Below are 27522 nucleotides of genomic sequence, written 5' to 3'. Positions count from 1 at the left end.
TGTGCTGTCAATAGACACAGTTTGATATATTGATAGACACTGTTTGTAAATACATAAAAAATCTACATCTGCACACTAATACGTAAAAGATTAAGCAGACTATATTGAAGTTAGTGGAATTAAATGAGAGTTAAATTTTACACAAATGCTATTGTCACATTTGACAATTGGATTGTAAGAGTTAATAACAAAAACAGAACCCAGTCTCAATGAGTGACAATTATTAAAAAAACTTAATACTGAATCCTTGCCTGAAAGAGACAAGCTGATTTTAGAATATTTCTAATATTAAAACGATACTTAGCTCCTGAAGTTGATCTTGATTTCAGTATTCTGTTGTCATGTATATGTAAATAAACATTTGTGTGTGTTTATATCTATAAAAACAACATCTGTGTTCATGAAGGGCAGCTCTGCATAAGGTTTTTCAACATTATTTTGTGCACAGTGATCTATAGCATTGTTTAAATAGCAAGTAACAATTAAACAATACAATATTTCTTCTTTCAAACTTAAAATAATCCAAGACCAGTCCCAACCTCATGAAAACTGCACAAGTCCACTAAAGGTCATGAATTTGTTTTGACATACAATGCCTGAAGGTTTGGTCTCAAAGCCATTAGTTATACATTTATAAGCAATACATTTCCTTTTCTACATATGCTATGGTTCATGTTTTTCACATGCAAGTGTAATTACAAAATGAGCCATGATTTCCAGAAACAGAAATCTAAACTAGAGGTCCCAAAACCTCTCAACTGATTTAGCTGGCCCTACAGGAGGTTCACGATTTTTTAAGAACATGTTTTCACTGCCTAAAACCAAAAAGCACTTACCCATATGTTTAAATCTAACACATCTGAATTATCTTCTGAGTAGAAATGCTTTCCAGAAGTGAGAGACTTAAGATCCTATCTAGAGATCTCACAATCTAATTTTAGGCACAAAGCTTGTATGCATGTATATATCTGCATAGTTTATCATAATAGAGATGCTCTTGCTGAGCTGAGATTTTCAACTGATTGAAATTAATAGGACAGACTACTGCAACTCTGATTGCTAATGATTCTCAGAGATTTCTGTCTCCACCTGGGTTTGGCATGACTGAAAACTCACATTGTAAATTCAGGCACAAACCCCAGGCCACTCGAAATCTGGGATATCACTGCTGCTCCCTGAACCTGAAAAATAATGAAGAAATGATAGACTGAAACTTACACATTCTGTCTGATTCTGGGAATTTCATTCTTAGGTACAGGAAACTCTTGTTTAAGTGCTGAGACGCTATTACCCAAGTGCTTTCCTCTTCCCAGTTCATGACTTTTGGAGCTTTCATAACCATTTTTCTGTCTGCATTTTCTCTACTGATTTCCTCCCACCTATTCCCCTCACACCTCATGTCTGGCTTAGCTCTTCTGAGGAAGCAGCTGAGGATGGAGTCAAAGGCAGCTGAACCTTTGTAACACTTAAATCAATCTTGTCGTGTATAGAGACATCTTCAAATGTTATGTAGTATAGCTACTGATATGTAACAAGAAAAAATGTGGAAAGAAAGGATTATAAAGCCTTTCTTATAGTACTTCCAAGATTGTGATAAAGCAACTTGGAATCAAAGAAATTTAGGAACCTTCCTGCTACCTTACTCGCAAATGTGAAAAGTTCAAACCCTGTGGGAAATGCCCCATGTATCACTGAGTTATGCTGATGTTGAAAAGACCATTTGCTGCTATTTGTTGCTCTAACACCTATTAGGTGTTAGAGGTTCAGGTATCTGCACTCTAGTACAGGCAGCAGTTTAATTATTAGTTGTGATAGTTTGCTCAACATATAAATCCTTGAGAAATCTTGACACTGAGAAATGGAGATCAGACCATGGGCAAGAAAAAACTGTCACTAATGCTCACAGAAAAAGTACTGCCTTGATAAAAAATGTTCAAGATATCCGATAGGGAAAGAGCTATAAAATAATACACTAGGGAACTTCTAGAAGTCTTAACAAAAATCAAAGAATATTACAGAAGTTAAGGTAACGTGAGCATGTTTTTTAAAACCTGTAATACTGAACTAACTGCCTGCACCTCTGCCCTTCAGTCCTCCTTGAACCATGGCTCCAGGATAAGACACCACATAGAAGTATCTCAAAAGAATTATTTCTCCCAAAAATTTCAAAAATGGCAGGTGCAGAAGAAAATCACGTTGATTTTAACTGTGCAGCAGCTCTCCTCCTATATAATACAGTACCCAAAGTAAACAAATAATGGAAATGTACCCGTCAAACCCGACTTTCCTGTACTGTAGTATTGCATAACAGTATTTGTAATTGCATTATTCAAGGACTTGCTGATGTTGAGTAATGCCCTTAGCTTACCTAGGAGTCAACCTAATCTTTAGTGAGCCTACTCCTGAGAAAATCTGTAAACTCTAGGATTGTAACTTTTACATTGAGGCAAAGAAAAAAAATAATTACTAAATGAAACATGTAGGGTGCTAATATCTACACAACAATTTCTTATATTGGTTATTTTTCATACATTAAGATTATCCCATGCAAAAATTCATGTGCTGGCATGGCAGGGGGGTTGGAACTAGATGATCTTGAGGTCCTTTCCAATCCTAACTATTCTATGATTATATGTTGAACATAAAATGGAGGAAAAAGTCTTTATATGGTTTTTCTCCTGTGGGCGTAAACAGATATTTTTAACTTCAGCTACCAAACAGAACTGACTGAGACAGAATTAGATTATACTTCCAACCAATACTTTGGTACCTTGCAAATATATGACAGCTGCGATTCTGGAAGATTTAGAACTAAGTTTGTTAATATCAGTTGTTGCTAAGAGATGCATTGCCTTTAGTAGAAGAATGAATATGCACCCACATACTAAGTGGATCTATGAACTAAAAGCCACAAACCCAACACAAAATAATATGTTTATATTACAAAAGTGCCTGAAAATATTTTATTGCGGGGAAAAAATAAGCATTATTGCACTCTGGGTTCATCACATGCTTTGTTGATCTTCCTCCTCAAAGAAGGTGTACTCAGTGATGGCATTGTTAAAAATGACCAAGGATTGAAAATCATATTGAAGACCATAACTCAACATAATTCTTTCAGGATACTCAAGAAATTAAACCATTAAGCAATAAATTTTTAGTGTCTAGTCTTTTTTAAATTATACTGGAAAGTCTAAAGAAGTTTGAGTCTTGCTGACAAAAAAGCTTACAGTGGTAGAGAGGTACCAGATGTTTTCACAGAGTTATGAGTATTGCAGTTGCTCATAACTGTTTCATACAGCTATGAGTGTTGCATTGTTATTAACATCATTATAGAACCTGCCTCTTCTTTATTGCTAGTTAATGTATTCTCCAGTTTAACTTGCCTCTGCTTGGTATATAGTGCACTGAATTACAACAATTCTCCCCAGACTTCTTTCATATTTACTAACGTTTGTCCATAACTTACTTCTCATATGAGTTATAGCTAGTGAATGCTCCATTCTTGGCAGTGTCCAAGGCCAAGCTGGGGAGGGCCTTAAGCAATCTGGACTAGTGGAAGGTGTCCCTACCCATGGCAGGGGGGTTGAACTATATGATCTTGAGGTCCTTTCCAATACATTCTATGATTTTACGAATCTATAATTTTATTGACAGATATTTTTTCCATGTTTATATTGCTCTCTAAAAAGAAGACCTTAGTTAGCCTCTTCTTAGCACACGTCACTGAGATCACTATGTTAAGAGGGGATATCTGAGTTGGTGGGGTTAAATTACATATATGGCAAGATCTGAAAAGACAACAAAGTTCAGCCAGCAAAAAGGATTACAAAAAACATGTTAACCATGATCTGAATCTTCTTCTTAATAACCTTTTGTTTGGTCTTGTGGAGAAACAAAAAAAAAATACATTACCAAAGAAAAAGGAGTTTTAGACCACGTAAAAGTGTTCTTTAGAAAAAGACCATCCTCACTAGGAGACAGAGTAGTTGCAGCAATAAGTACTCAGAGATACTCAGAGACTAAAGCACAACTGGACACACTGTAAAAGTTTTAATACATGACAGTACCAGAATAAACTTTCCTGATACCAAATTAGCAAAAATCCCTCTGTGATGATTATGTATAAGACACATTTTAGGTATAAAAACATTACTCTAGCATATAGAAGATTTAAGACAAAAAAATAAGTAGCTTGCATAAAGCCCCAAAGATCAGCACTGCTGACATTTTTAATAAAATTCAAATTACTCTTACTTCCTTGTCTGTCTTCACTGCATGACTACCCTAATGATTTTTGTTGTTGTATGAATGAAACTGCTTTTTCTCCTTGGAGACAGTCATCATTTTCAATCAACCCTCCTATTTCCCCCTCCCCCCACCTGCTAATGATCTCTTGGAGAAAAAAAAGCAGAAATCCAGCTGTGGTAACATAGGGCTGTGTCTTGCTCTAAGGAAACCGCTTCAGGAAGAAGACTGGTGAATGGTTATGAAACTGCAAAGTGGATTCCAACATGCTGCAGAGTCATTCCGTAGCATGTCTCACAGCAGATAAGCTATGGAAAGCAAAATACAGCTTCTCAACAGCAGATGGTCCCAGATAACTCCCAACAGCAGATATCATAATGAGCCACTATTTCCTCTATCAACACCACTAACATTTTTTTCACTAAACAACTTTTCCCCTCTGACTTGGCTAGATCAAGGACTCAAATATCTAAAAACTGGATTTTGCTGCAGTTGGGTTGACTTTCTGGAAGTGGCCACCAGGCCAAAATACCATATTATAGTTGAAATACACATGACTGCATGTAGAAAGGAATGCACTAAAATTCTGACTGATGGTGGGTTACAAATTCAATGTAAAGTACAGAAAAAAACATACAGAAAGACTATGGGTAAAAACTTGAGGGTAGCTGCTAAGTGTGCTTTTGAAGCATCAAAAATATTGAGAGAATTCTTAGCTGAATCATATTGCAGTCGAACTATTATCGTGCCTTCAGTGGAACTACTTCAAGTGGAGAACTGGAAGATCTTGTAAAATAAGCAAGGTTATCTTGGGTCAACCTGTGAATAGAAAATGTCTGTGCTATCACAACTGCTGCCAGCAGTTCATTATATGGCATCTCAGTGAGCCTGAAGGAGAAACAATATAGATGGTTGTTAGATGATGTTTGATGCTACGAACAACTTCTTTTGGGTAAGACTGATAACAAGGTTGTGACGGTCTGTTGTCCTTCAATATCCTCTTACTGATGGATATAGCTTTTATACTCAGTTGGAAGGAAAGAAGCAGAGTATCTCTGAGGATGTCACGTAACTTTGCATGGACTGCTAGAGGACTCCAGCTGGGGGAATTTTTCAGCTCTTTTTGGAGCTTAGTTCTGCATCCTGTTTTTCCAATGGCTTTTTACATCTGCAGAAAGAACATGGGAGAAGAAAGCCCAAGCTAACAATGTGTAGTAGCTGTCACTGTCAGCTCCTGATATGGTACTCCATATACAGTATGAGTGCCTGTAAAAAACACTCCACTGCCTGGATGTCAAGACCTGGATGAATCCTACCAGATTTTAGGCATTTAGAACCACTAATGACAACAGAAATGGGCACCTCCAGTCTATCCAAAGCCTGAAATGCTCTTTGAGACAACTGTATGAGAAACTTATAGAGGAAAACTACTATGGCTTTCCAAAGAAAGAATAAAGCACTCTTTGTGTTCCCAGGGCAAGTGGCTAAATATTAAGCTGACTGAATCTGGCCTTTGAATGTACGATAAGAACATGAGAACTAAATGTGTGCACTTCAGATTCAGGCCAGGTATTTTGTCCTCATGCCCACACAAATTCCCCCTACAAACAAGTGCTTTACTGTTATCTTGAGCTTCCTGCTTCTTATATTCATATTTACTCTTGCAAAAATTATAAGCACTTTGAGACAGGAACAAGTATTTTTCACTAGTATGGCCTCTGATAAGCCATACCACTGCCAATAACATGCTGCCAGTAACTAACAGCATTTCCAGCCTCAGCATTCATGAGCCAGAAGACTTCAGACACTGGTTCTTGGGCTGGTGAGGCCTGTTGATCTCTGTGGGCTCCTTGAGCGCTGTCACCTGCCCTCCTGTGCCCAGGGGAGCATGGTGAGCTCCGTTATGAGCCAGATGGCTACAGCAGCACCTGCCTACATGGAGGTGAGCCCAGCCCTGCCACTTCTTCCAGAGGCCTCTTGCCCAAGCGCTACACACACCTGGGAGCACAGGGCTGTAACCTCAAGTGGCCAGTCTCGTTCATTGAAATCCCCTTGGCTTTAGAGTTAATAATTCACCTCGTTTTCCATTTTCGAACAAGGTCTTTATTTGTGCAGCGCAGATTAAACACGTTATTTACAACTGTTTTGAACCACTGTTTCCCAGCCCATTGTAGTGGGTGAAACCATGGGCATGACACACATTTCTTAGAACAACAGAGGGCCCGCTTGATCTCTCCCCTAAACACAAACATCTTTCTTTGTGCCAAGCGGCATCCATAGTACCTGAATACGCTTTGACGCCGGGCAGAAGCAGTCGCTGAAGCGCCATTGCAGCGCAGCGGCCCTGGCACCTCAGGGGTTAACTGCGCCGGCGCCACACCAAAATGGCGCCGCCCGCCTTCGCCCCCGCCCCGCGCGCTGGGCAGTCGCGCGGCGGCAGTGGCGCGCCGCTGTCGCACGGTTATGAGTCACCGGCAGGGGCGCGGGGCGGTGCGCGGCTCGGGGGCGGCGGGCGCGGGGCGGGCGGCGCTGCTGCTGGCGGCGAACATGGCCGGCGTTCCCGACGCCGCTGCCTCCGCCGCCGCACCGGGCACCGGCGGGGATGGGCGGCGCGGTGGCGGCCCGGAGCAGCAGGAGAGCTGCCGCGGTGAGCCGAAAACTCTGTGGGGGAACAGCGAGCCGTGGCCAGCCGCCGCCGGCCCGGGGCAGCCGTCTCCGCAGCAGCGAGCGGAGACGCTGGGCTTCTACGAGAGCGACCGGGGCAGGAAGAAAAAGCGGAGCCTCTCGGGTGAGGGGCGGTGGCGGAGAGAGGCCTCTTCCCGCAGGCCTGGGCGGGTGGAGGGCAGCGAGGGCCCCCAGGCAGGGTTGTCCCCCTCGGGAGACCGGGGTGGCCGGGGTGGTGGTGCCCGGGGCGGGCGGTGCCTCCGGGGCGCGTCGCCAGCGCTGGCTCCTCACAGCGCCGGCCGGGCCGAGCCGCCTGAGGGGCCAGAGCCGGGGTGGGTGCCCGAGGCAGGGCTGAGAGCGCCTTATGCGAACTTCGGCGAGCGACTTAGAAAACTGCTCTGGGACCCGGCGGGCCCGGGAGCGGCGGCGCTCGGCCGTTTCGGGAGCGCGGGCGAGCGGGCGGGGAGCCCTGCTCCGACTGTGCTGCCTCCGCTCTCCCTGCCTGAAGTTTCGGCAGCGAACTCGCCTGTGTTGGGGCGCCTTAGCGTGGTTCGGGGTGCCTCCGCTTTCCACACGAGTGTGTTCAGGAAGGGGAGCGCGGGTAGCGGGTCTCTGCCGGTGTCACGCAGCGTGTTGGGAGGTGTTAAACAGCATGTTTAAAACAGACAGTTAAAACTGTCTCACTGTCATACACTGGAGCGGAGGCTCAGGCTGTTCGGTCGGTACCTGTTAAGGAGTGACAGCAGCGAGCGCGTCGTACACAGGTTCCTGACAGGAGCAGAGACAGGGCTTTGACACGGGGCTGTATTTCCTGAGCGCTACAGCCGGGAGAGCTGCGGGCTCGATGAACTTTCTTAAGTACGAGAAATGCTCGCTGTGTTAAGAGTTCTTGGTACATACACGAACTTCGAGCCTTTGCCCCTACTACTGTATATAACAGTACTGTTGAAAGTTGCATACAGATTATTAGAAGCCTTTCAAAGTAAATGTAATCTACTAACTGAGGACTTTATAGAGAAAATGTTATGGTCTTTGCTATCCATCTGGGGCTGTATTTACATTTACACTTGAACTGGGCTTTTTTTAGGTATCTACAGACTAATTTTTAAAAGCAGCCGTGCTCTTTTTTTTTTGTAATAATGATTACTCTGTGTGGCAGGCTTGATTCGGTGTTGGTGAGATCATAAATAACTTTATTAGCACCATTTTCTTAGTTGTGCTGCTTGCTGAAAGCCTGGGAAGTGCTGAAAGCGGTGTTCAGATGTTCAAGCTGTCTGCCGCAGTGTTGGCTTGAAGGTGATCCTACAGGTCTTACCAAATACAGAAGGGTAGGAATTAGGATTTAACTTGAATAATCTGCCACCAATTGAAGGCTTTCCTTCTAAGTTTGACAGGTGCTGTGTCTCTTTCTGACTTGTATTATGTCATAGGAAATGCAGCATCATTGACTGCAGTTCTGGGGTGTTGATGAAACTGATGTAATTTCCATAGTTGTAAAGAACTGACTTGATTGTTATGAATTGCTTTTTATTAGGGGAAAAAAATGGTCAAGATGCATGCTAATGTTCCTGAAAGATGAGCAAATAGCTTAGTAAAAAGTATGGAAATTGTTATTTGTGTGTGTGCGCAGGAATTCCTAACTGTGTTCCAGAAATTGATCGTAAATTTTGAAATAGTTAAAAATCTTTGGTACTCTCTGGCTCTTCAGGACAGGAAAACGTTAGAAGAACAGGTTTCTTGATAGAGCAACTATAACTTCTAACTCATGTAATGATAGCAGCTTGTTACATAATAGAAGTAGGGATTTTTCGCTATCCAGAGTAGTTGTTTAGAGAAGAAGGAAGTAAAAAACACCCCACCACATTGTGCTGTTTTAGTCTTGATTGATTTAGTTGAGTCTTTATGATAGAAGTGTGGTTTTAGGATTAAGGGGAGTGAAGTGAGTTCCTGGAATAGTTGCATTTAGGATTGAAGTTATGATTGGACAGCAGTAGAAGCTTATCTAGGTATGGTACGTTTCACATTTGCACAAATTTTCCTTTCCATTTCTGGTTAATGGTTATCCTTTGTGTAGCTATGCATTGAAGTATAACTTAGGTAAATCATTCTCACTTCGAAGGAGCTAGTGACCTTTTATGTTTTGAATATGCTTGTGATTTTCTGTCTTGAGGTGGGGAAATAAATGAGAATAAGCATTAATAGTATGCTGTCTGAACAGTTTAAACCAGGGTTTAAACACAGTCTAAAACTGTGAAAGACAGGAAAGTTGGAGAAGGAATTTGGAGTAGGAATTAGAGCATTTACTTTTAAAAGAAAATGATGCTTTGATAGCAGAATTAAACTTTTTCAGATGATTTATTACTCTATCCTGCCTTGGTGTTTCATGCTGTTCTTGCTGCGTTTCTCCTGCAGGGTTAGCCACTGATTTGTTTCAGTGCTGATGCAGAGATAAGGCTGATGTAGAGTGGCAGTAAGTGCTCAGAAAGGAGGTGGCTGAGCAACTATGAGCTTCAGTGCACCCCCTCTCACTGCAGAGCTTGTTTTGCCGTCAGTCTGGAGCTTGTGTACTGATCAACCCTAGTCATGAGGAGTTGTCAGTTCTTAATTTCTAGGGCATGAAAGTCTAATCAGGTGAAGGAAACCTAAAATCATTTGCTTTTCAATAGACCCATGAACTAATTTGTATGGGATAAGGAGGGGGAAATACCATTTACTTAGAATATCTCAAAAACAAAAAAAAATCAAAACCAAAAAAGTTACAAGTGATAGTATTAAAAAGGTAGACTCTAGAAAACAAGTTTGCAAGACATCAGAACAGTCATAGAATAGTAGAATAGTTAGGGTTGGAAAGGACCTTAAGATCATCTAGTTCCAACCCCCCTGCCATTGGCAGGGGCACCTCACACTAAACCATATCACCCAAGGCTCTGTCCAACCTGGCCTTGAACACAGCAGGGATGGAGCATTCACAGCTTCCCTGGGCAACTCATTCCAGTGCCTCACCACCCTAACAGCAAAGAACTTCCTCCTTATATCCAATCTGAACTTCCCCTGTTTAAGTTTTAACCCATTACCTCTTGTCCTGTCACTACAGTCCCTAATGAAGAGTCCCTCCCTAACATTCTTATAGGCGCCTTTCAGATACTGGAAGGCTGCTATGAGGTCTCCACGCAACCTTCTCTTCTCCAGGCTGAACAGCCCCAACTTTCTCAGCCTGTCTTCATATGGGAGGTGCTCCAGTCCCCTGATCATCCTCGTGGCCCTCCTCTGGACTTGTTCTAACAGTTCCATGTCCTTTTTATGTGGAGGACACCAGAACTGCACACAATACTCCAAGTGAGGTCTCACGAGAGCAGAGTAGAGGGGCAGGATCACCTCCTTTGACCTGCTGGTCACGCTCCTTTTGCTGTCGCCCAGGATATGTTTGGCTTTCTGGGATGCGAGTGCACACTGCCAGCTCATGTTAAGTTTCTCATCTACCAACACCCCCCAAGTCCTTCTCCACAGGGCTGCTCCGAATCCCACTGTCCATGTCACCAACAGAGATGTTGAGCAAGACCAGTCCCAACACTGATTCCTGAGGGACACCACTCACTACTGGTCTCCAACTGGACACTGAGCCATTGACCACAACTCTGTGTCCTTCCATTCAGCCAGTTCTTTATCCACGGAGTGGTCCATCTGTCAAATTGGTGTCTCTCCAATTTAGAGACAAGGTTGTTGTGTGGGACAGTGTTGAATACTTTGCACAAGTCCAGGTAGATTACATCAACTGCTCTACCTCGTCCATCAGTTCCGTAGCCCCATCATAGAAGGCCACCAAATTGGTCAGGGAGGATTTCCCCTTAGTGAAGCCATGCTGGCTGTCACCAAGCACCTTGTTGTTTTTCATGTGCCCTAGCATGCCTTCCAGGAGAATCTGCTCCAAGATTTTGCCAGGCACAGAGGTGAGACTGACTGCTCTGTAGTTCCCTGGGTAAATGATTTAGTAGAGTGAACTTCTGCCTTGTTTCACTGGAATGAACTTTGACTGAAACTTTACCTGTAAATATTGGGTTTTTACTGCGCATTAAACTACATGTTGTTCTCATTCGTTTTAAGATAAAACCTTTAAGGGTTACAGTGGTTTTGGCCTGCTTACTGGAAGTGGATCAGCAATACATATATATATATAACAATTAAAATCTCTGTCAGAACAAGCTCATACAGGGAAAAAATATTCAGTTTTAAGCAAATACTGATATAAATGATTTATTAATACATAATGAGCCTGCAGTTAGTGAATTATATAGCTGTGATCAGTATCAGCAACATGATAAATCCTAATACTAGACATGCACAAGATGTTAATACAGCATCACAGGCTTCAAAATGCGTATTTGTTGTCCCTCCCAAATCCTAATCACATGCAATACATGTGCCCCCACCCAAAGCAGTGTAGCTTATATGCACACCCTGCTGCTTCTTCTTCCTTTATATTTTTGTTTGAGCTGGTTCCTTCTTTGCTTTAAAACTATTAGTAATTTTACGGCTGTTCTTCCAGCTAACGTTCTTCATCATCTTCAGTGTGATGAATATTGAGGAGCCACTATCAGACAGTTTTGGGTGAAGTCTTTATACGTATCACGTATACTTGCATTCCTCTCTTAACAGCTGTTATCTAGTCTGTTTTACTAAGGGTGTGTTGTGCAGCCTTTTCCTTCTCCACAAAAATGGGAAGCATTGTACCATGCAGGGTCCACCCCCCTGCCCAGTAGTCACTAGGTCTTTTGCTAAGATCTGAATTTACTATTTGTGTCATGGTAAATGATCTGTAGCTTTTCATCTGTCTGTCTAGAAAGGTAATTTCCATCTTTTGCATGTTGTGTGAACACTGAGAGTTTATATTTTTAAATGCCAACAGTAACCAGAAATGTTGGATTTTATTGTAGTGTTCTGTCACTTCTGAAGTGCTACCAGAAGATGGTAATGTCAGACCTTGTCACTGAGTGTCAAAGCTTAAACCCAACATCCTTGTCCTGACAGCCTGAATTTTCATAATTGCAATTTTCATATTTTATTTCATTTTACAAGACTACTCTGCACAAAGTCTTTTTTAGAAGCCGTATGAATTGACTAAACATAGGTCAGTCAGCCTTTGACTTATTTACCTATAGACATTAAAACGTAGGAGACCTTTATGTGCTTGATGGCTTTTTGATCTTGAAAGGCTTTGGTCTGATCATGAAATGATCAGCATGCTTGTACTGTTTGTGCACTAAATCACTTGGGATTGTGTATCCGTGAATGTTTTGATCTTACAGAAAGTTCTTTAAAATAAAGAGCAAGTTGCTAGCATTGCTGGGAGAAGAAACAGATTTTAAAAAGTCTAAAATAGAGCTTAGTAAATTAGGGTCAGGATTAGGATTAGGTCTGCTCAACATACTGCATCCAATGTAACTGCTTTGAGTAATGTTTTGGAGATTGTTGATGAGAAGTGAGATGAAAACAATTGGCTGGGAAGAGAAGTGGGAAAGTGGGAAAATAATTGGCTTGTTTTGGTTGTTCCCCTTGGGCAACAGGGATATGGTAGAGCATAGGACTTGCTTCTCTTATAGCTCCTTCTGTACCAAGTTATTTTATGTTCTGGTTATGATCAGCAGAAACTTGGGATTAGATACAATACAAATGAAATATGTAGCAAGTGAAAAAAAAAAAACAGCAGTCTTCTCACGCTTCGGAGGTCATGCCTTAAGTGTCTTCTGCTTATGTGTTCCTGAATATAGATCTTTCATTTCTGAGGTTCATCAGTGCTGAGCTAACAAGAGGCTACTTCCTTGAACACAATGAAGCAAAATACACAGAACGGAGAGAGAGAGTATACACGTGCATGCGAATACCAAAAGAACTGGAAAAGGTGAAGTATGCTGTAAGATTTTAGTTTAGAGGTGAAATCTGTTGCATTACATTATTTGAAGAAATACTTACTTTTCAAAGACTTGCTACTAAAAAAGTTAAACATCTATAATGATTAGTTTTCAGTGTTAGTAACTTAAGCATTTGTTTCAGGGTTTTTTGCCTGTTTGCTGCTTGCTGCTGTTATTAGTAAAGACAGACATGGCTAACTTTCAAGTCCAGATGATGACAAATTAATTCAAATACAAAGATGTCACTGATTCTTAAAGGAATATTCGAGCAAAATAAAACTTTTTACAACAAAATGCTATCTAAAAAAAGAAATGTGCTAAAGATTTATTTGAGGATGGGAAGTTTTCAGTCCTTTAAAATATGGTGATGGGTCAGTTTCTATCTAAGGTTTTTGACTTAATTTTCATAGCTTTCTATTTTGCTTCTTGCAGATAATTACATATTCCCTCACTGTCACAGTGCTACAGCCCTTCCTGAAGCATTCCTGCCACTTCCTTTATGTCAGCTTAGACATAATGCTGGCTGTGCAGTGAGCTATTGCCACTGCTGAAATGTAGAAGAGAATTTTATTCTGTCTTAACCTTTTTGATTTGGGAAGCAGAGGAATATGCTCAAGGACAATGAGTAAAGCAGCACTGTAGTAAGGTTTGGCTAGGCTGCAGTGTAACCATAACATTAAAAGTAATATAGCTAAAATTCTCAAAACTTTTAGGGATGAAGTTACGTAGTAGGGCTAAATCAATTTAGCTCTAGCTTACATTGAAGGAAGAGTCTGTGTCATTCTTTCTCTCACTCAGTCTCCTCCCTTATGCATCCTGTCTATTTTGCATGAGATATGGTGCTTGTTGGACTGTTTTAAGGGTTAAATCAGCTCATAATTTGGCAGTGAATGCTTCACTTTTCTTGCTCTGTTCTTCACTAGGATAGTGAGCTGAATTGCTTGGCTAGTATTCTTGAGAATCCAGAGTCTACGCAAGGACAGAAGGGGAGCTGTGTAGCTTGGGGTAGGGATAGAAAGATGAAAGAGCAGCCCTCAGCTATCTCCTTCAGTATCATTAAATTCATCCTTAGTCTAAATTCCCAGTCAGTTACTGCAGGAAGTCACAGAATGAATGAGATAGAGATGGACCTCTGGAAATGATGTAGTCCAAGCCCTTGCTTAAAACTCCATCACCTAAAACAGCTTGCTCAGGGTTAGATCTAGTTAGGCTTTTCCATGGATGTTGTCTTCACAATCTCACTGTGAACTTTACGGTAGAATATTCCAGTTATGGTAGAGTCTCAGTTGAACTTTATACCAGTTTTACACCATCTCCATTGTAATTATGCATACTATTACATGCCCTCTCCAAGTCACAGGAGTTATTCTGAATGATCATCAGCATAGATTTCCAATAAAAATTTCAGTGTGTAAAAACAAGGCAAGGCCAACAACCTTTTAAAAATAAGCTTGATGCTGTAAGTGGTGAAACTGATGGGTTTTGCATGGTAAATCATATTTCAGTCTGTACTTTCAATGTGACAGAATATGAAACTGAGTAGTAAGCATGTAGATTTAAAATGTGGTGTTTGTCTCTTTAGAGATTATGAAATAAATTCATTATTTCTTTGTATGGGCTTACTTCAGGCTTGTATACATACTAGCTGTATCAAATTGAATCATACTTGTTGAAAAAGTACAATGATTAATATATAGAAAGCAAATTTACACTATTTAGCAAACTAAATAGTGTACGAATTATCGTATCTTGCAGGAATCACTTGCCTCTGTGATTCAGAAGTCTGCTTAAATGAAATAAAGCATGAGGCACTAGGAAAGGAAGAGTTCTCTTTAATTGTTCGTATTGTATACTACCCAATAGTATAATTACAGAATAGGAATGAAAATCATAATCAGGTAGAGTGAGAATAAACTGGAGTAAGTTTATCAGAGCCTAATCTTGGGAGATACTTTTTAGCATGCACTTATTACATGTACATAATTTTAGAGTGGGGTGTAACGTTTAAAGGGTAATATTTTGTTATTGTTCTGAATACTTTTTTATTTAGACAAACTAGATAATTTGTAATATAAATGCTACTTCTGCTGAAGCTTTTTGTGCAGTTTCAGTGAAAGTTCTTCAATGTAATTCGTAGTAAATAAAAGGTGGTCCCTATTCTGCCATCTTAGGGGAAAACTTGACAGTTCATCTCAAAATTAAACTTTGAGCTTCTGTAAAAATAGTAATTATGTAATTATTTTGTAAAAATAGTAATTATGATGGAAAAGCTCATTAAGCTTTTCTGTTAGCTCCTCAGTATCTGGAAAATAGCAGCAAAAGTAATGTTTACCAAAATGAGGGGAAGGTTCAGTGCTGATTGTATTTCATCAGGTGCATGTAAGTTCAGTCTAGTGAAAAATTAGGAAAATGAGGACATTAAACAATTGCAGATATTAATGCAAGTTTATAGAATGTAAAAACCTATAATTGGCCCAGGCAGAGATAAAAATTCTGTTAAAAAAAAAAAAAAAAAAAAAGCAGAGTTGTTTTCTAGATTACGAAGATGCTCTCAAAGAATGCAGAAGCAAAGTGTCAGGCTGTCTTTCTATTTTGCTTGGGTTAAGGAGTTAAAAAAAGGAAGGTACATGTTCAGCTCCAGTCATCCTCAGTGGTTGGATATTCAGCACTTGGTTTAAAAGTTAGCAAATAAATGGGTAACTTAATGGCATATTAAAATGCAGTTGATAAATTCATCCATTATTTGTAACCATTGCTCCTGATAATTTTTATTGATAACCCTCTGCTGAAATCTTAGAGAAAAGTGCTAGAGGTGAATGAGTTAGTATGAGGGAGAAGACCTTAATGTCATGGTGATACTGAAGTACAGACTACAGAATTGGTAGAAATAATGTTAGAAGGGAAGGCAGCAGTTCAAAAATGATAGCTGTGCTCTTAGACCTGAGTCAGTCATCAGTCGCTTCCAGATAGATGTACTGAAGTGTATTTGGTAGGATTGCTTTCAAAGTTGCAAGAATGCATGAGTGAGAGAAAGGTACATATCAGGGATACTAGCTTATTGGACATTGAACTGGCTGTTGCTCAAGCTGACAAAGAAGGTATTTGAAAGGCAAACAGGTTGTGGGAGTTAAAAGTAATTTACTTGTCCTTTGGTTTACTCCCCCCTTCCCCACCCCTTGAGCTGGTGTCTGTCTTTCCCATCAGCAGTACATAAAAACTTTAAATGCATATGTGTTGTGGACATATAGGCCTGCTTAGAGGTTGCTAGTCTTAATTGTGTAGCCGATGATTTTCTTTGCAGGGAAAAACACTAGCTACTGGTCTGACAGAAGTGTAGAAGCCTATGTCTGGAGTCTCATTCATATAAATCTTAGATAAATGCAAAAAGAAGATGAGGAAGAAAACTCATGTAGGAAGAGTGGTATACAAGAGCTTTCTAATTAAGAGATTTCTAGTGGCAGAGTTTAGGTCTAGTTTACTTATCACAGAATTGCTTGGCTTGTGGCTGTAATAAAATGGTTTTAACTGTTCCTGTAAATTAAGGATAAAGCATTTAAACTGAGGGCAACTGGAAGTTTACCTCTCTGTATTTTATACTCTTTGTATGAAAAAGGTGAATGTTCTCTGAAGGAGAATTCCCACATGTGGTAATTAGCTGTGCAATAGGGAATTAACAAGGTAAGAAAAAGAAAAGCATATTAAAAAGGAGGTAGAAAATGGTTGTGCACATGTACACACAGCTCTACTTGACACATACCACAACCCCCAAGGTTAAAAACATTAACTTTTTTAACCTTAGAGGAAGGTCATCACTGGAAAATTAACTAGTTATATCCACATGTAATTCATCTATCCAGTAAAGACTAAGTTCAATGAGCCATGGAAATCTGGAAAAGCCTTTGCTGCTTGGATGTTGTGGTGCAGAATTTTTGCTAAATAGTCTTCCAAGTGCATAGCATGTTATTTTTGTCACAGTTCAGCAGGCTGAACAGGCAAGAGTATTATGCTTATTTGGTTAATTAGTCTTACGTAAATGTAATTTTCATAAAATCATACATTTCTTTATAAACTACTAACATACTTTTGTTTTATTTTTGTAATTTAGTTGATGTTTTTTGGAATCTTTTTGTGCCTGGATGCTTTTCTGTATGTATTCACCCTGCTTCCTTTGAGAGTTTTTCTGGCAATGTTCCGGTTCATCACTTTGCCTTGCTATGGTTTACGGTAAGTTGATTCAAGAGAAAGGTGTTGATACCCTTAAATGATGTTTATTTATGTATGTATTTAATTTTATAGCCTTCAGTGCTGTTTAAACTGCTAATAACTTCTTCCACTGTAAAACAGAAGTTTTGATCTAAACTAGTCAAAGCTAAGGTGTTTGTATGTGGGATCTGTAAGCTTTGCCAGCAGTCACTAACTGTCATCATTATTTTCTTCAGACACAACAGCAGCACTTAGGCATATTCAGGTTAGTAAAGGATGGAGATCTAAGCTTATCCTGTAGTTGTGTTATTTTGACCACCATGCATCTGAACAGCTTCAAGATTTCTTAGATTGGAATTAATGACTTGGCTCATGTCTTTTGAAAGGCTCTTTGATATTGAAACAGAAGTTGTTTTGTTTGTTTTTTGGGGGTTTTCTGTTTATTTTGTTTGGGTGGGTTTTTTGTTTGTGGGTTTTTGTTGTCGTTGTTGTTTTGTTTTGTTTCTTTTACAACAGTTTTCCTTATCTGCATGGTAAACTTTGCCCAAGGAACCCCTGAATAAAATGTGTTATTTTCTTTCTTTCAAAGAATCTTAAACCAGTAATCAGATGGGACTGACTACTTGGAATAATATTAAGACATTTTAGATCTTAATGCCTTGCTTTTTTGTTCAGATCAATATAAAGAAGTTGTTGCTAATGCATAGGATTTTTGGTTTGCCTTTCTGGTGTAGGCATCAAAACTTGGATAGAACTGGTTTCTGTTCTAAAAGTTGGAACTTCATGGCAAAACTGGTTATGTAAGTCTGAAGTGTGGACTAAAAGAAAGGGATTATTTGTATCAGTGTTGTAACTTTTCCTTGAATAAATAAGGACTTAAGAGTTTTCATTCTGGATTGCTCCAAACCTGAAGTTGATTTATGGTAGCTGATTATTTTTTGGTATTTGCTCATATTTGCATTATTAATAGTTGTTTATATGTGAAGTGCTTTTAGATGCATAGTCTAGAATGTATGTTCTGATTAGAGCAAATGCGGGTCTAGTTGCAAAAGAAATAATATTTTAAAACCTAGTTTTAATTGGAAATGTTTGTACTTTGGAGGTACTTAACATAGGCACTAGGTGGCAGTGTAATATTTTATTGTGCTGTTAACTTAGAGCTGAATCTCAGTCTTTCATTGTGTTGAGAATTTTCCTAGTTGTATAAAAACTATGGCAGCTATTTAGTTTTAGCCTCATGACAGGTCAAATGATGTGCCTATCTGTTAATATTATAAAGGTACTATTGCTAAAATAATAAAATTCAGGCAAATATAATGGATTTTAAGAAATCACTTGGATCTTACTATTTTTTTCTTGTTTAAGAAATGTTCTTCTTTGTTTATAAACTCAGCTTTGCTTTTTGACAACTTTTCTGCGCTTCTAAATTGCAATTAAAAACTTGAAGGACCAGTTGCTGCTTTGGGATATTGTTCAATATACTGAAGAAAGTGATACAGATACTGTCACGTGTGTATCTGTATGTACACACACCTGCAATATTTAAACTTAGTCTGCTTGCTTGATAATATTTTTAGTGTGTGATGCAGGATAGAATCCAGTTTGATCTGTTCAACTTGGCTATATTAACTTTAAAGTTATCAGGTAAGATGCAGTGCAAGTGAATTATCTTGAGTGAATAAAGCTTTGTTTATGTAACAACTCTTGAAGCAATTGTGTTTGTCACAGCTTCCTCAAAGGTTTAGGGACTTTATTTCCTTAGAATCTCTTTACTTGTTCAATACTTGAGGCTTTGTCTAATTCCTTAATGTTTTAAAATTGATGACTTTTACTCAGAGGTTCACAATTCGTATTTATGGTACATACTGGAACTTTTTCAGATGTAATGATCCTTACTTCTGAACATTCAGTGCCTGCATTTTGATTTTGGGGTGAGATTTTTTGTTGTTTTTCTAGTTATGCTGATTTGATTTCTTAAGGCAAAAAAGATTTGGGATTTTCTTCTCACTCAGGAAATTGATTTTTATCTAACAAAATAGATTTCAAGAGCTAAAACATCTGTAATTGCAAAAGGTACTTACAAAGCAGGTGGCTGTTTATCTTTTAGCTTGCTCTTTCTCACAGATGTCAAGTAAATGTTGAGAAACATAACTAGTTGTTCCTTGAACCTGCCACATCATATTCCATCCTGTAGTAAATAAAAGTGCTCCTCCCTTCATCTTGACTTTTTTTTCTCAACATCTCAGTGAAGTGATTGAGCAGTGAGTGTTCCATCTCCCTTCCAGTTTACTCTTCAGTTTATTTATTTCCTCATAATAGCTGCTCTTTTCAGTGTAGAAAAATATTATATTACCCATTGTTTTTTAAAAAACAACAGAACCATGTTCCATATTTGACGGGCTACTTCCTGTTGATGGTACTGTGTGCAGTACTTAAATGTTGCGGGAGTGCTTCATAGCCTCTTCCTCATGTTTTAATATTCCATGTTAGAGAGTTCTGAAAGGGAACTAAGAGTAATGTATCTCAAAGAAATTTGTTTCCTTATGCTGCCTAGACAGTGTAAGTGCTTTAGGTTGACTGCGAAGTTGTCATTCCTCATCGCTTGATCTTTCTGTTTGAGTAAATGTGGTTTAGTTTATTTGGCAGAGCTATATTGGTGTTAACATAGCTATTTTAGAGACTCGAAAACTTCAGTCAGAAGACTCCAAGATTCTGTCATTAGGTAAACTAAACTACTGGTTAAATCACTGTGGTCAAATGGGTAGAAGCTGAATCATCACATTGTGGTGGTTTTGGCAGGTGCAACTTCATTACTGCTGTGCTCTGTAAATAGCAGGGTGCTCTTAATAATTAACAAGCACTTCACAAAATTAAATGACATCTGAAATTACAGGGGAAAAAAAAAATCAACCCAGCTCTGATGTATTCCAAGTCATGGAGAGAAGTTTTCCTGAATTATTGTTTTTGAATCTTATAAATTACTCTCATCTTATTAAGCTACTGTTTGACATCATAAAAGCACACACTTTGCTCTAACAACAAATCTAAGGTAGAGAGATAAGTGGACTTGGTGGAGTTCTCTTCAGAATTACAGTCCTTGATGACACGTTCCTAAACCTAACCCTACCTGTGGCTGAATGGTAGGGTTTCCTTCTGCAATTCAGACACATCTGTTTATTAATAACTCAGATGCAGATGTTCTGTGCAGATTAATATCTCTGCTTCTTTGCAAACACTTTTAAAGCACTATCTTCTTGTTTTTCTTGGAAATCTGTTGCACACTAATAAAAGCTCTTGTGGGAATGTGGAAAAGCCCTTCTGTATTATTTGAAAAACACCACAGTATGAAGACAAATTGTATGTTAGTGAAACTCTGGGACTCCCAGTTTAATTACACTTAAAACTATTTTTCATCTTCTCCACGAAGCAAGTAAGGACTTGTTATGGAAAGTAAGACTTCTTTTCTTTGCCTCCAAATTCTGTTTTTCTGAAGAAAATACACAAGTAGATTATGAATATTCTTCTATGTGAAGATTGATTGACAAGATCTTTACCTTTCTTCCATGTAGAAATAAATACAGACTATAAATATTTTCTCTGTTTTTCTTTTAGTCCACTCTCTTGTCCTTAAATAAGTGGATTTAGGTCCTGCCAGCAATAACATCATTAACTTCAATTGTATTATATATACCTCTTAAAATTCCCATCTCCCTCCTGTGAAGATTTATGCTTTTCAGTAGGAAATAAGTAGAACAGCATTAGTTCAAGAAAGAAACTGTAGGAAGAAAGCATATCAGGTAAAACAAACCAATCAAAACCCACTCCCAACCCCCCAAAACAAAACCCAGACAAACCAAAATAAACAGATACACTGGCATTATATTACTGACCTTACTTCTTTGTTCGTATTATCAGCTTATTAAATAAATCTGAAACTTTGTTGCACACTTTCTGCTGAGGGCTTTAGTTGTTAAATACATAAACTTCCTATTGTCTGGTTAAGTTCCTGGAGAACGTAGTACATCTGTCCACCAAAACGTCTGGCTTTCTACCAAGTAAAAAAAGGCAGGTGCATTCAGTATTTTCCCTAGTAAAATCTCAGATCAAGTACTCCTTTCTCCTTTCCATAACAGTGCATAGCGTAGCAACATTACAAACTTCTCTTTCTTTCTTTCTTGTAAATCAGACGGAAGGGAAGAGCACTTTCACTTCCTTTATAGGATGGAATGTGGTGTCACAGGGATTCCTCCTGGGTGAGTAAATCCTGATTTTCTTTTTCCTTCTGTGCTGTCAGCCAGATTCACACATGCAATCAGTAAAAAGGCTGATTACAAATGAGTAGTATAGCTAAATTAGCCAAGGTATTTCAATGGAGAAACCAGCACGCTGACATTCATTCAGTGTTGTTTATGATAGGTGTATTTTCACATGGAACTGCATCACTGTGGAAATAAGTTGTGATTTTAATAGATTTTAAACATTTTTTTACATGGAGTGCTTGCAGACCAGTTCAGCCCAATTTAAAATATGTTGTCTTGGAAAAGCTATAGCCCCTGCTGTAATGCCTTAAGCTTTTTTTTTTTTTTTTTACATTTATTCTAAGCAATGTTTCAGTCAGGTTCATAATTATATTTTTGTGTGTTCTTCAAGCAGGTTCTTTTTTTAATGCTTAATGTAAATTTTGGGGAGTTCTGCAAGTTCATTGCAAGAGTCTTAGTATTAGACTTGATTCTCTGCGTAATGAACATGATAAGGTGCTGTATTTACTGACTTCAGTTATAGTTGATTGTTATGAAAAAAATAAAAGATTAATGGAGGCTTGTTTTAATTGTCACTTACTTGAAACCTCAATTTTTTTTTTATTTATTTTGAGACAGCTTTCATCGGGGCATAACAGCAAGGTTGGTTTTGTTTAATTCTTAGCATGGTCTCGTGCTGTGGTGTGTGCATGTAGAGGCTTTTTATTGTCTGAGAAATGAAATGCCATTTGAAACCTTGGCAAACTCAGTTCTTTGTATCTTAGAATTCTTCATTTGGGACATATTTGTATCATCACTTAGTCTGTATATCTCAGTTTTATAACAGTTAAGCCCTGCATATATACACTGTATCTCTCTTAAAGTATTGAATTGGATTGATAAAAAGAAAGCTATTTTGATTAAAAAGCTTCTTCTGGAAGCCAGACTTAACTTCAAAGTGGAGCATATTTGTAGGAAAATATGTCCAATAAATCACTCTGCACATTTTGAAAATTCTTGGTGTATGTCCTGCCGATAAACTTGGCTTGGATTTTATTTTCCCTGACACTTTTATTTGCTATGCTAACAGAAAAATATTCCCTTCTGTGTTGATCTGGTTGTTCTTGTTAATGCTTCATGAAAGATTAGAAATTTATAATACAGCTGTTCATTAATGAAGGCTACATTGAAAGAGTTTGATCAAGATTCCATAAAAATATCTACAGGTAAACCAGAATACCACAGTTCAGTTTCCATACAAGTATCTGTAATGTGAAAATAGAGAAGATATCCAAACAGAACTTTAACTAGACCACCATTTCAGTAACTGAAATATATTACTAATTAATATAAGTATCAGTGGCTTTCTATTTCAGAGTGTTAATAAAACAGTTAGAAAAGGTTTGCTGTAAAATTCTTGCTCAAGCTTGTAACCTCAGTGGAAGACAAAAGTAAAGCAGCCATATGATAGCATATGACAATCTGTGCAGAGTTAAGTTTTAAAATAATATATGCAGAGTTTTAAATAATACATACAGAGTGCTTATGCATCAGCTGTCAAAGGAATTAAGCTCAGACAAGTTCACTTGTCTACTGATTATTTTGTATACAATATACAAGTTAAAACATTGTTCATTTTGCAGTGACACTGCTGAAAAGCATACCATAAAAAGCTGTACTGAGAGGTGTTTAGACCCTTTTTTTTTTATTCAGCAGGAGCAAATTACAGTTTGTCCTGGGGTGCATTTATGTTCCAAATGACTTAACCATAAGGAAGGCTTATTAAAACATTTAACATCCACTTTTGTTCTTTTCAGAAGTCAGCCACTTAAGCAGACTTATTCATTAGCTACTTGTGACTTGTAGCATCTTAAAGCCAAATATCAATAAACTGATTTATTTTTAATAATGCTCTACTTAATGCTAAATAACTGCAATTGTACAGATGCTGGAATGAAAAAGGGATTGCTGGGGTAGGAGCCAATGCCAAATGCCAGTACACTCAAACTCTTGAGCTGTTTTGCTTCTTTAATGGCTTAAAGGAAAGATACTGTGAAATCCAACATGCTTTTCAGTTGAAACTCTTGCAAACATTATACATTGGTAGTATGACCATTTGTATGGTCACAGCCCTTAATGAAATATTGAACCTAATGTTTTTTCAATCAGAACATGGAGACAGAACTCATTACTTTATGAAATATGATAACATACTTGAAAGGTCATGATCCAAATAGACATACCTTGAAAAGAAAGTAGTTCCTTAAACTTCCATTTGTCTAAGTTGGTTTTGATGAACACTTTTTCCACATCAAATTTTTCTTCACTGGGTAGCTGTTTTATGTATACCTTGAAATAAGTTTGACTTAGTTTTGTAACAGTGGATTTTCTTATAGATAGCAAATGTAATCATTTTTAAAAAAATAGTTTTTTCTCTTTTCTTGTTCCTAAATCTATATAACTAATTTGTGGATACCCAGAGTATTTGGTAGTATTCTGATAGTATTTGAATTTAATTTTATAGAATAGCAAAATAATTCTTTCTAACTGTTTATAAGGGAAGTTGCTTGTTTTCAGCAAAGGGGGAGGATATATGCAGATCCAGTAGTTTTCTAAACAGAGGAAGGACTTGGATTCACACTTCCTAAAATGTGTCTCAAGGTGGGCAAACCATAAACTGGAAAATTTGAAGCACGAGTATTAAACCTTGAGCTTTTGAATTGTGTTGGGGAAAGTAACTTTTTTTCTGTAACAGACTGGTTTTCTGAATTCCTAGTCCTTGGTTGATGTCAGTGTGCTGTATAAATTCTGCCATAGTTTCACTTTCAACTACCTCAAACACCATGTGATAAGTATTGAACTTGGCATGCTTCTCCTTTTGTTAATTGGCTGGGCTGAAGCAGAAGCATGGTGTGGTAGAATAGGTAGTGTAGTAGTAAGGCATGCACACCATTACATTAAAATGAATAATAAGCTTGGATATCCACTTACGCATGCATTTGTGAAATATATATTATTTGGACACAGTAGCTGAGTTCTTTTCAGTGGAGATTTTGTATCCATTAGTAGGTGTAATGGTAAAGGTACCCAAAGGCTGAGGAGTTTGAGCGCCTTTTTAAGTGTATACTGTAGAATATTGAAGTCCTTGTGTGTATTTCCTGTGTTGTCTTAATTTGCTAATTAGTGTTTCAGCGGAAGAGAGTTTATCTGCAGAGGAGTGCTTGGATTTTCACTTTGAATTCATACAGATTGAAGGATCATCTCATGTTTAAACAGCTTAGTGTGTTCAGTGGTAGTAATAGTAAAGCAATACAAGATTTTATGTAGTGAATAATAGAATGGAAAAGCCTTGCTCTTTATTATTGCTGTACTTTGAAGAAGTTTAATTTAAAAATTTGATTCCTTGGTAATCTAGTCTGTACAGCTGAATGTGGGAACTCAGGGCTTAGCATAATGAAACCACTTGTCAGATTCTGTAAAGAGCATTTTGGAGAGCATGACTTGTAGCAAAAATGTGAGAAGTAGTAATTGAATAATGTTAGAGAATAATTAGGTGAAAACACAGAAATTGTGTGTCTTAATAAGGCCCATCTGAAGGATAGTCCATATGCCCTGAATCTGCATATTTACTGGTTTGAGATGTGAAAGTGCTATTTTAAATTATTATTCAGCTATGTAATCAGCCAAATTATTAAACAATTCACATAATAATATTTCTGGAATCCAGTAGGATATTAAAGAAGCTGCATCTTGCACAGAGGCTCTCCTGATACTATCTTCTAAGAGCGGAGTTCACTAAAGCTGGGAAGTATTAATATTTAATTCATTTCTGCAGCATCACTGCATGTCTGGGGTAGCTTTGAAGGAAAAGAGCAACTGATTTCTGTAGAAAGATTCTACTGCTTGCTTTTCTGTAACTGAAATGATTAAATACAAAATAAGATGGTTATGTTTGTTGTTCTTTTCTTGCTCATAAAAAAAAACACTCATAAGTAATTTTCATGTGAAATATTTTCCTCTGAATTCTGTCACACTTCCTGCACAACTGCAAAAATACGAAGTCTTTTGAAATGAGCTAAGCTGTTCCAACTTCTCTTATCTCTGTTCAGTGTTTTCTAGAGTTGTACAGTATCATACTGTGAGCTATCACAGTAGCTCACTACTGTCTAGTTTTTACCTCTTGGCTACCAAATTTCAAACGAGATATTGAAAGTGTTATCAGCACTATGCTGTATTTCTTGTTTGTTTCTTGACCTTTGTATAGTTGTCATAGCTTGGCTGATACCAGCTTTTTTGACATTCTGTAGTATGCATGGTGTTGATGATGGGTTCAGCATTATGAATTTGTATGTGATATTTATCATGAGGTCTCATTACTTAGTGCTCAAGATTGTTCTGAAAGTACTTTTCAGTGTTGGCACTGTGTAGTTATTGTAGACAGTAAGTAGAAACATACAGTGAAAGAAATGAATGCAGAAAATGTGATATGTGTCATGAGTGGGCTGAGAGTTCTTGGCAGGCATAAAATTGCATCAGCCTCTGTGTGTTTGTATTAAACAGTTAGGATAAGAATGACTTGTGACAAATACAGATTGAAACAATGTGAGCCTGATCATATACTAAAATTGCAATGTTAAGTTTTCACTAAACACTGATTACATTATTTCATAACTGCAGCTTTGCAGTTAGTTCTTTGTATTTGCCAAAAGGTATCAAATCATTAGACTTAATCCATTTACTTGATTTCCTTGTCTTTCTAGGAAATAATTATTCCTGTCCCATATTATATTCACAGCCACACCTCAAAATCCTTTTGTAAATGTTATTAGCCAGAGCAAAAAAGGTTTTTGCTGCAGTGAAAGTGCTTTTGTGGTTTTAGGCAGTAGTCATGGTTAATCCCCCTCAATTGGAAATATGTTATTTGTAGACCATAGATTACTTGCTAGTCAATATGAAAGCATCTTGTTTAGTGTACAGTGAAAGAGTACTAGAATATATTTTAAGTGCTATAAAGCACTTTTATGTACTCAGCCTTTGCAGTAATCCCTTATACTTACCAGGGGTTAGAGATGCTGACAGCTCTTCTGTCATCAAGCTGAGTAAATTGAAACTGTGAGGGTATTTTTGTGATTTCTTTTAAAGATGTGTTTTGAAGAAGTTGTCACAGTTTTATTGTTGGTACTGCTTCTCATGTGCATGAGAAGTGCAAGAAGTTACTGTACAACTCTGAATAGAACATGAACAGTGAGTATTTTTAGTTAAAATGTCACAAGTAAAAAATACTGCATTTTTTCTACATACACAGACTACTGAGAAACTAAATCTAAGTCACTGTTAGAGGTAAATTTCGTGAAAAACATAATTTGAACATACTCTATTCTACAAAAGCTTAATTCCTGTAAGGCACAGCAGTCAGTGTCAATCTGATCCTTTAGGCAGCCTTTGAATTGTAGTGATACTCAGTTTGTTCTGGAAGCAACACATTCTCAGAATACCTTCATCTTTATAGTGTATAGGGTGCTGTGTTTAAGTTTGGATACATGTTCATATGACATTGTTCTCATGAGTTTGTTTTCCGAGTTGAGTACCTTTACAAGAGCAGTGTGCTTTTGATTGTGTGTAGTCTGTTAGAGGTTGTATTCCATGTGACTGTTGTTACCTGCTTTTAGAGTAGCTTCTTTTGAGTTGATTTTACTTGAGTGAGTGTAGTCATACTGATGAAAGTCAGCACAAGCAGCAGTGTGATAGGGTTAACAATACAAAGTAACAGAGGTTTGTGACTACTCTACTGGTGGTTGAGCATCTTTGATGCTACCTGTGAGCCAGAAAATCTTTAGCATGATAACATCAAAGCATTTTCCTGGACGAATCTTTCTGGACTGTTTCAGAAAGTTCATAAACAGATTCTGCTTACTAGTGCATTTCAGCAAGAGACCGTCCCCTCATGCAGATTGGTATCCTGCCAAACTTTGAAAACATAGATTTTTTGGAATATTGTATCTTTAACGATAAGGTAAGTTTTGGCAGGAAGAATGAAGATGCTGACTTTCCAAGTAGCAAAATTTGATTCTCTTTTTCAAATGCTAAGACTTGGCATCACTGTTGTGAAGTAATAACACCTTTATCACTTTATCCCAATCTATATTGTTCACTATGAGTGTTGACTGGGGGACTTACACTGAAATGACTCTGAGTACACTTCCAAAACTGAAGTAGGTTGGAGTAAAAGGAACATGCTGCATTACTCGGCATATGACTGGTAA

The 27522-nt window shown here is 38.1% G+C and overlaps 1 protein-coding gene across 1 annotated transcript in view; it reads left to right on the top strand.

Annotated features, from left to right (window-relative positions):
• Nucleotides 1-6739: 6739 nt before the first annotated feature.
• Nucleotides 6740-27522, top strand: part of TAPT1 (transmembrane anterior posterior transformation 1) — a 48411-nt gene continuing 27628 nt past the window's right edge. The window contains exons 1-3 of the mRNA XM_034064937.1: nt 6740-7036; nt 12678-12808; nt 16924-17042. Coding sequence (XP_033920828.1) covers nt 6796-7036; nt 12678-12808; nt 16924-17042 — 491 coding nt within the window. The 5' untranslated portion in view covers nt 6740-6795. The remainder of the gene's footprint in view (nt 7037-12677; nt 12809-16923; nt 17043-27522) is intronic.

The sequence above is a fragment of the Melopsittacus undulatus genome, chromosome 7 (assembly GCF_012275295.1).
Source record: "Melopsittacus undulatus isolate bMelUnd1 chromosome 7, bMelUnd1.mat.Z, whole genome shotgun sequence".
NCBI lineage: Eukaryota > Metazoa > Chordata > Aves > Psittaciformes > Psittaculidae > Melopsittacus > Melopsittacus undulatus.
This window is presented reverse-complemented; position numbering and strand designations above follow the sequence as displayed.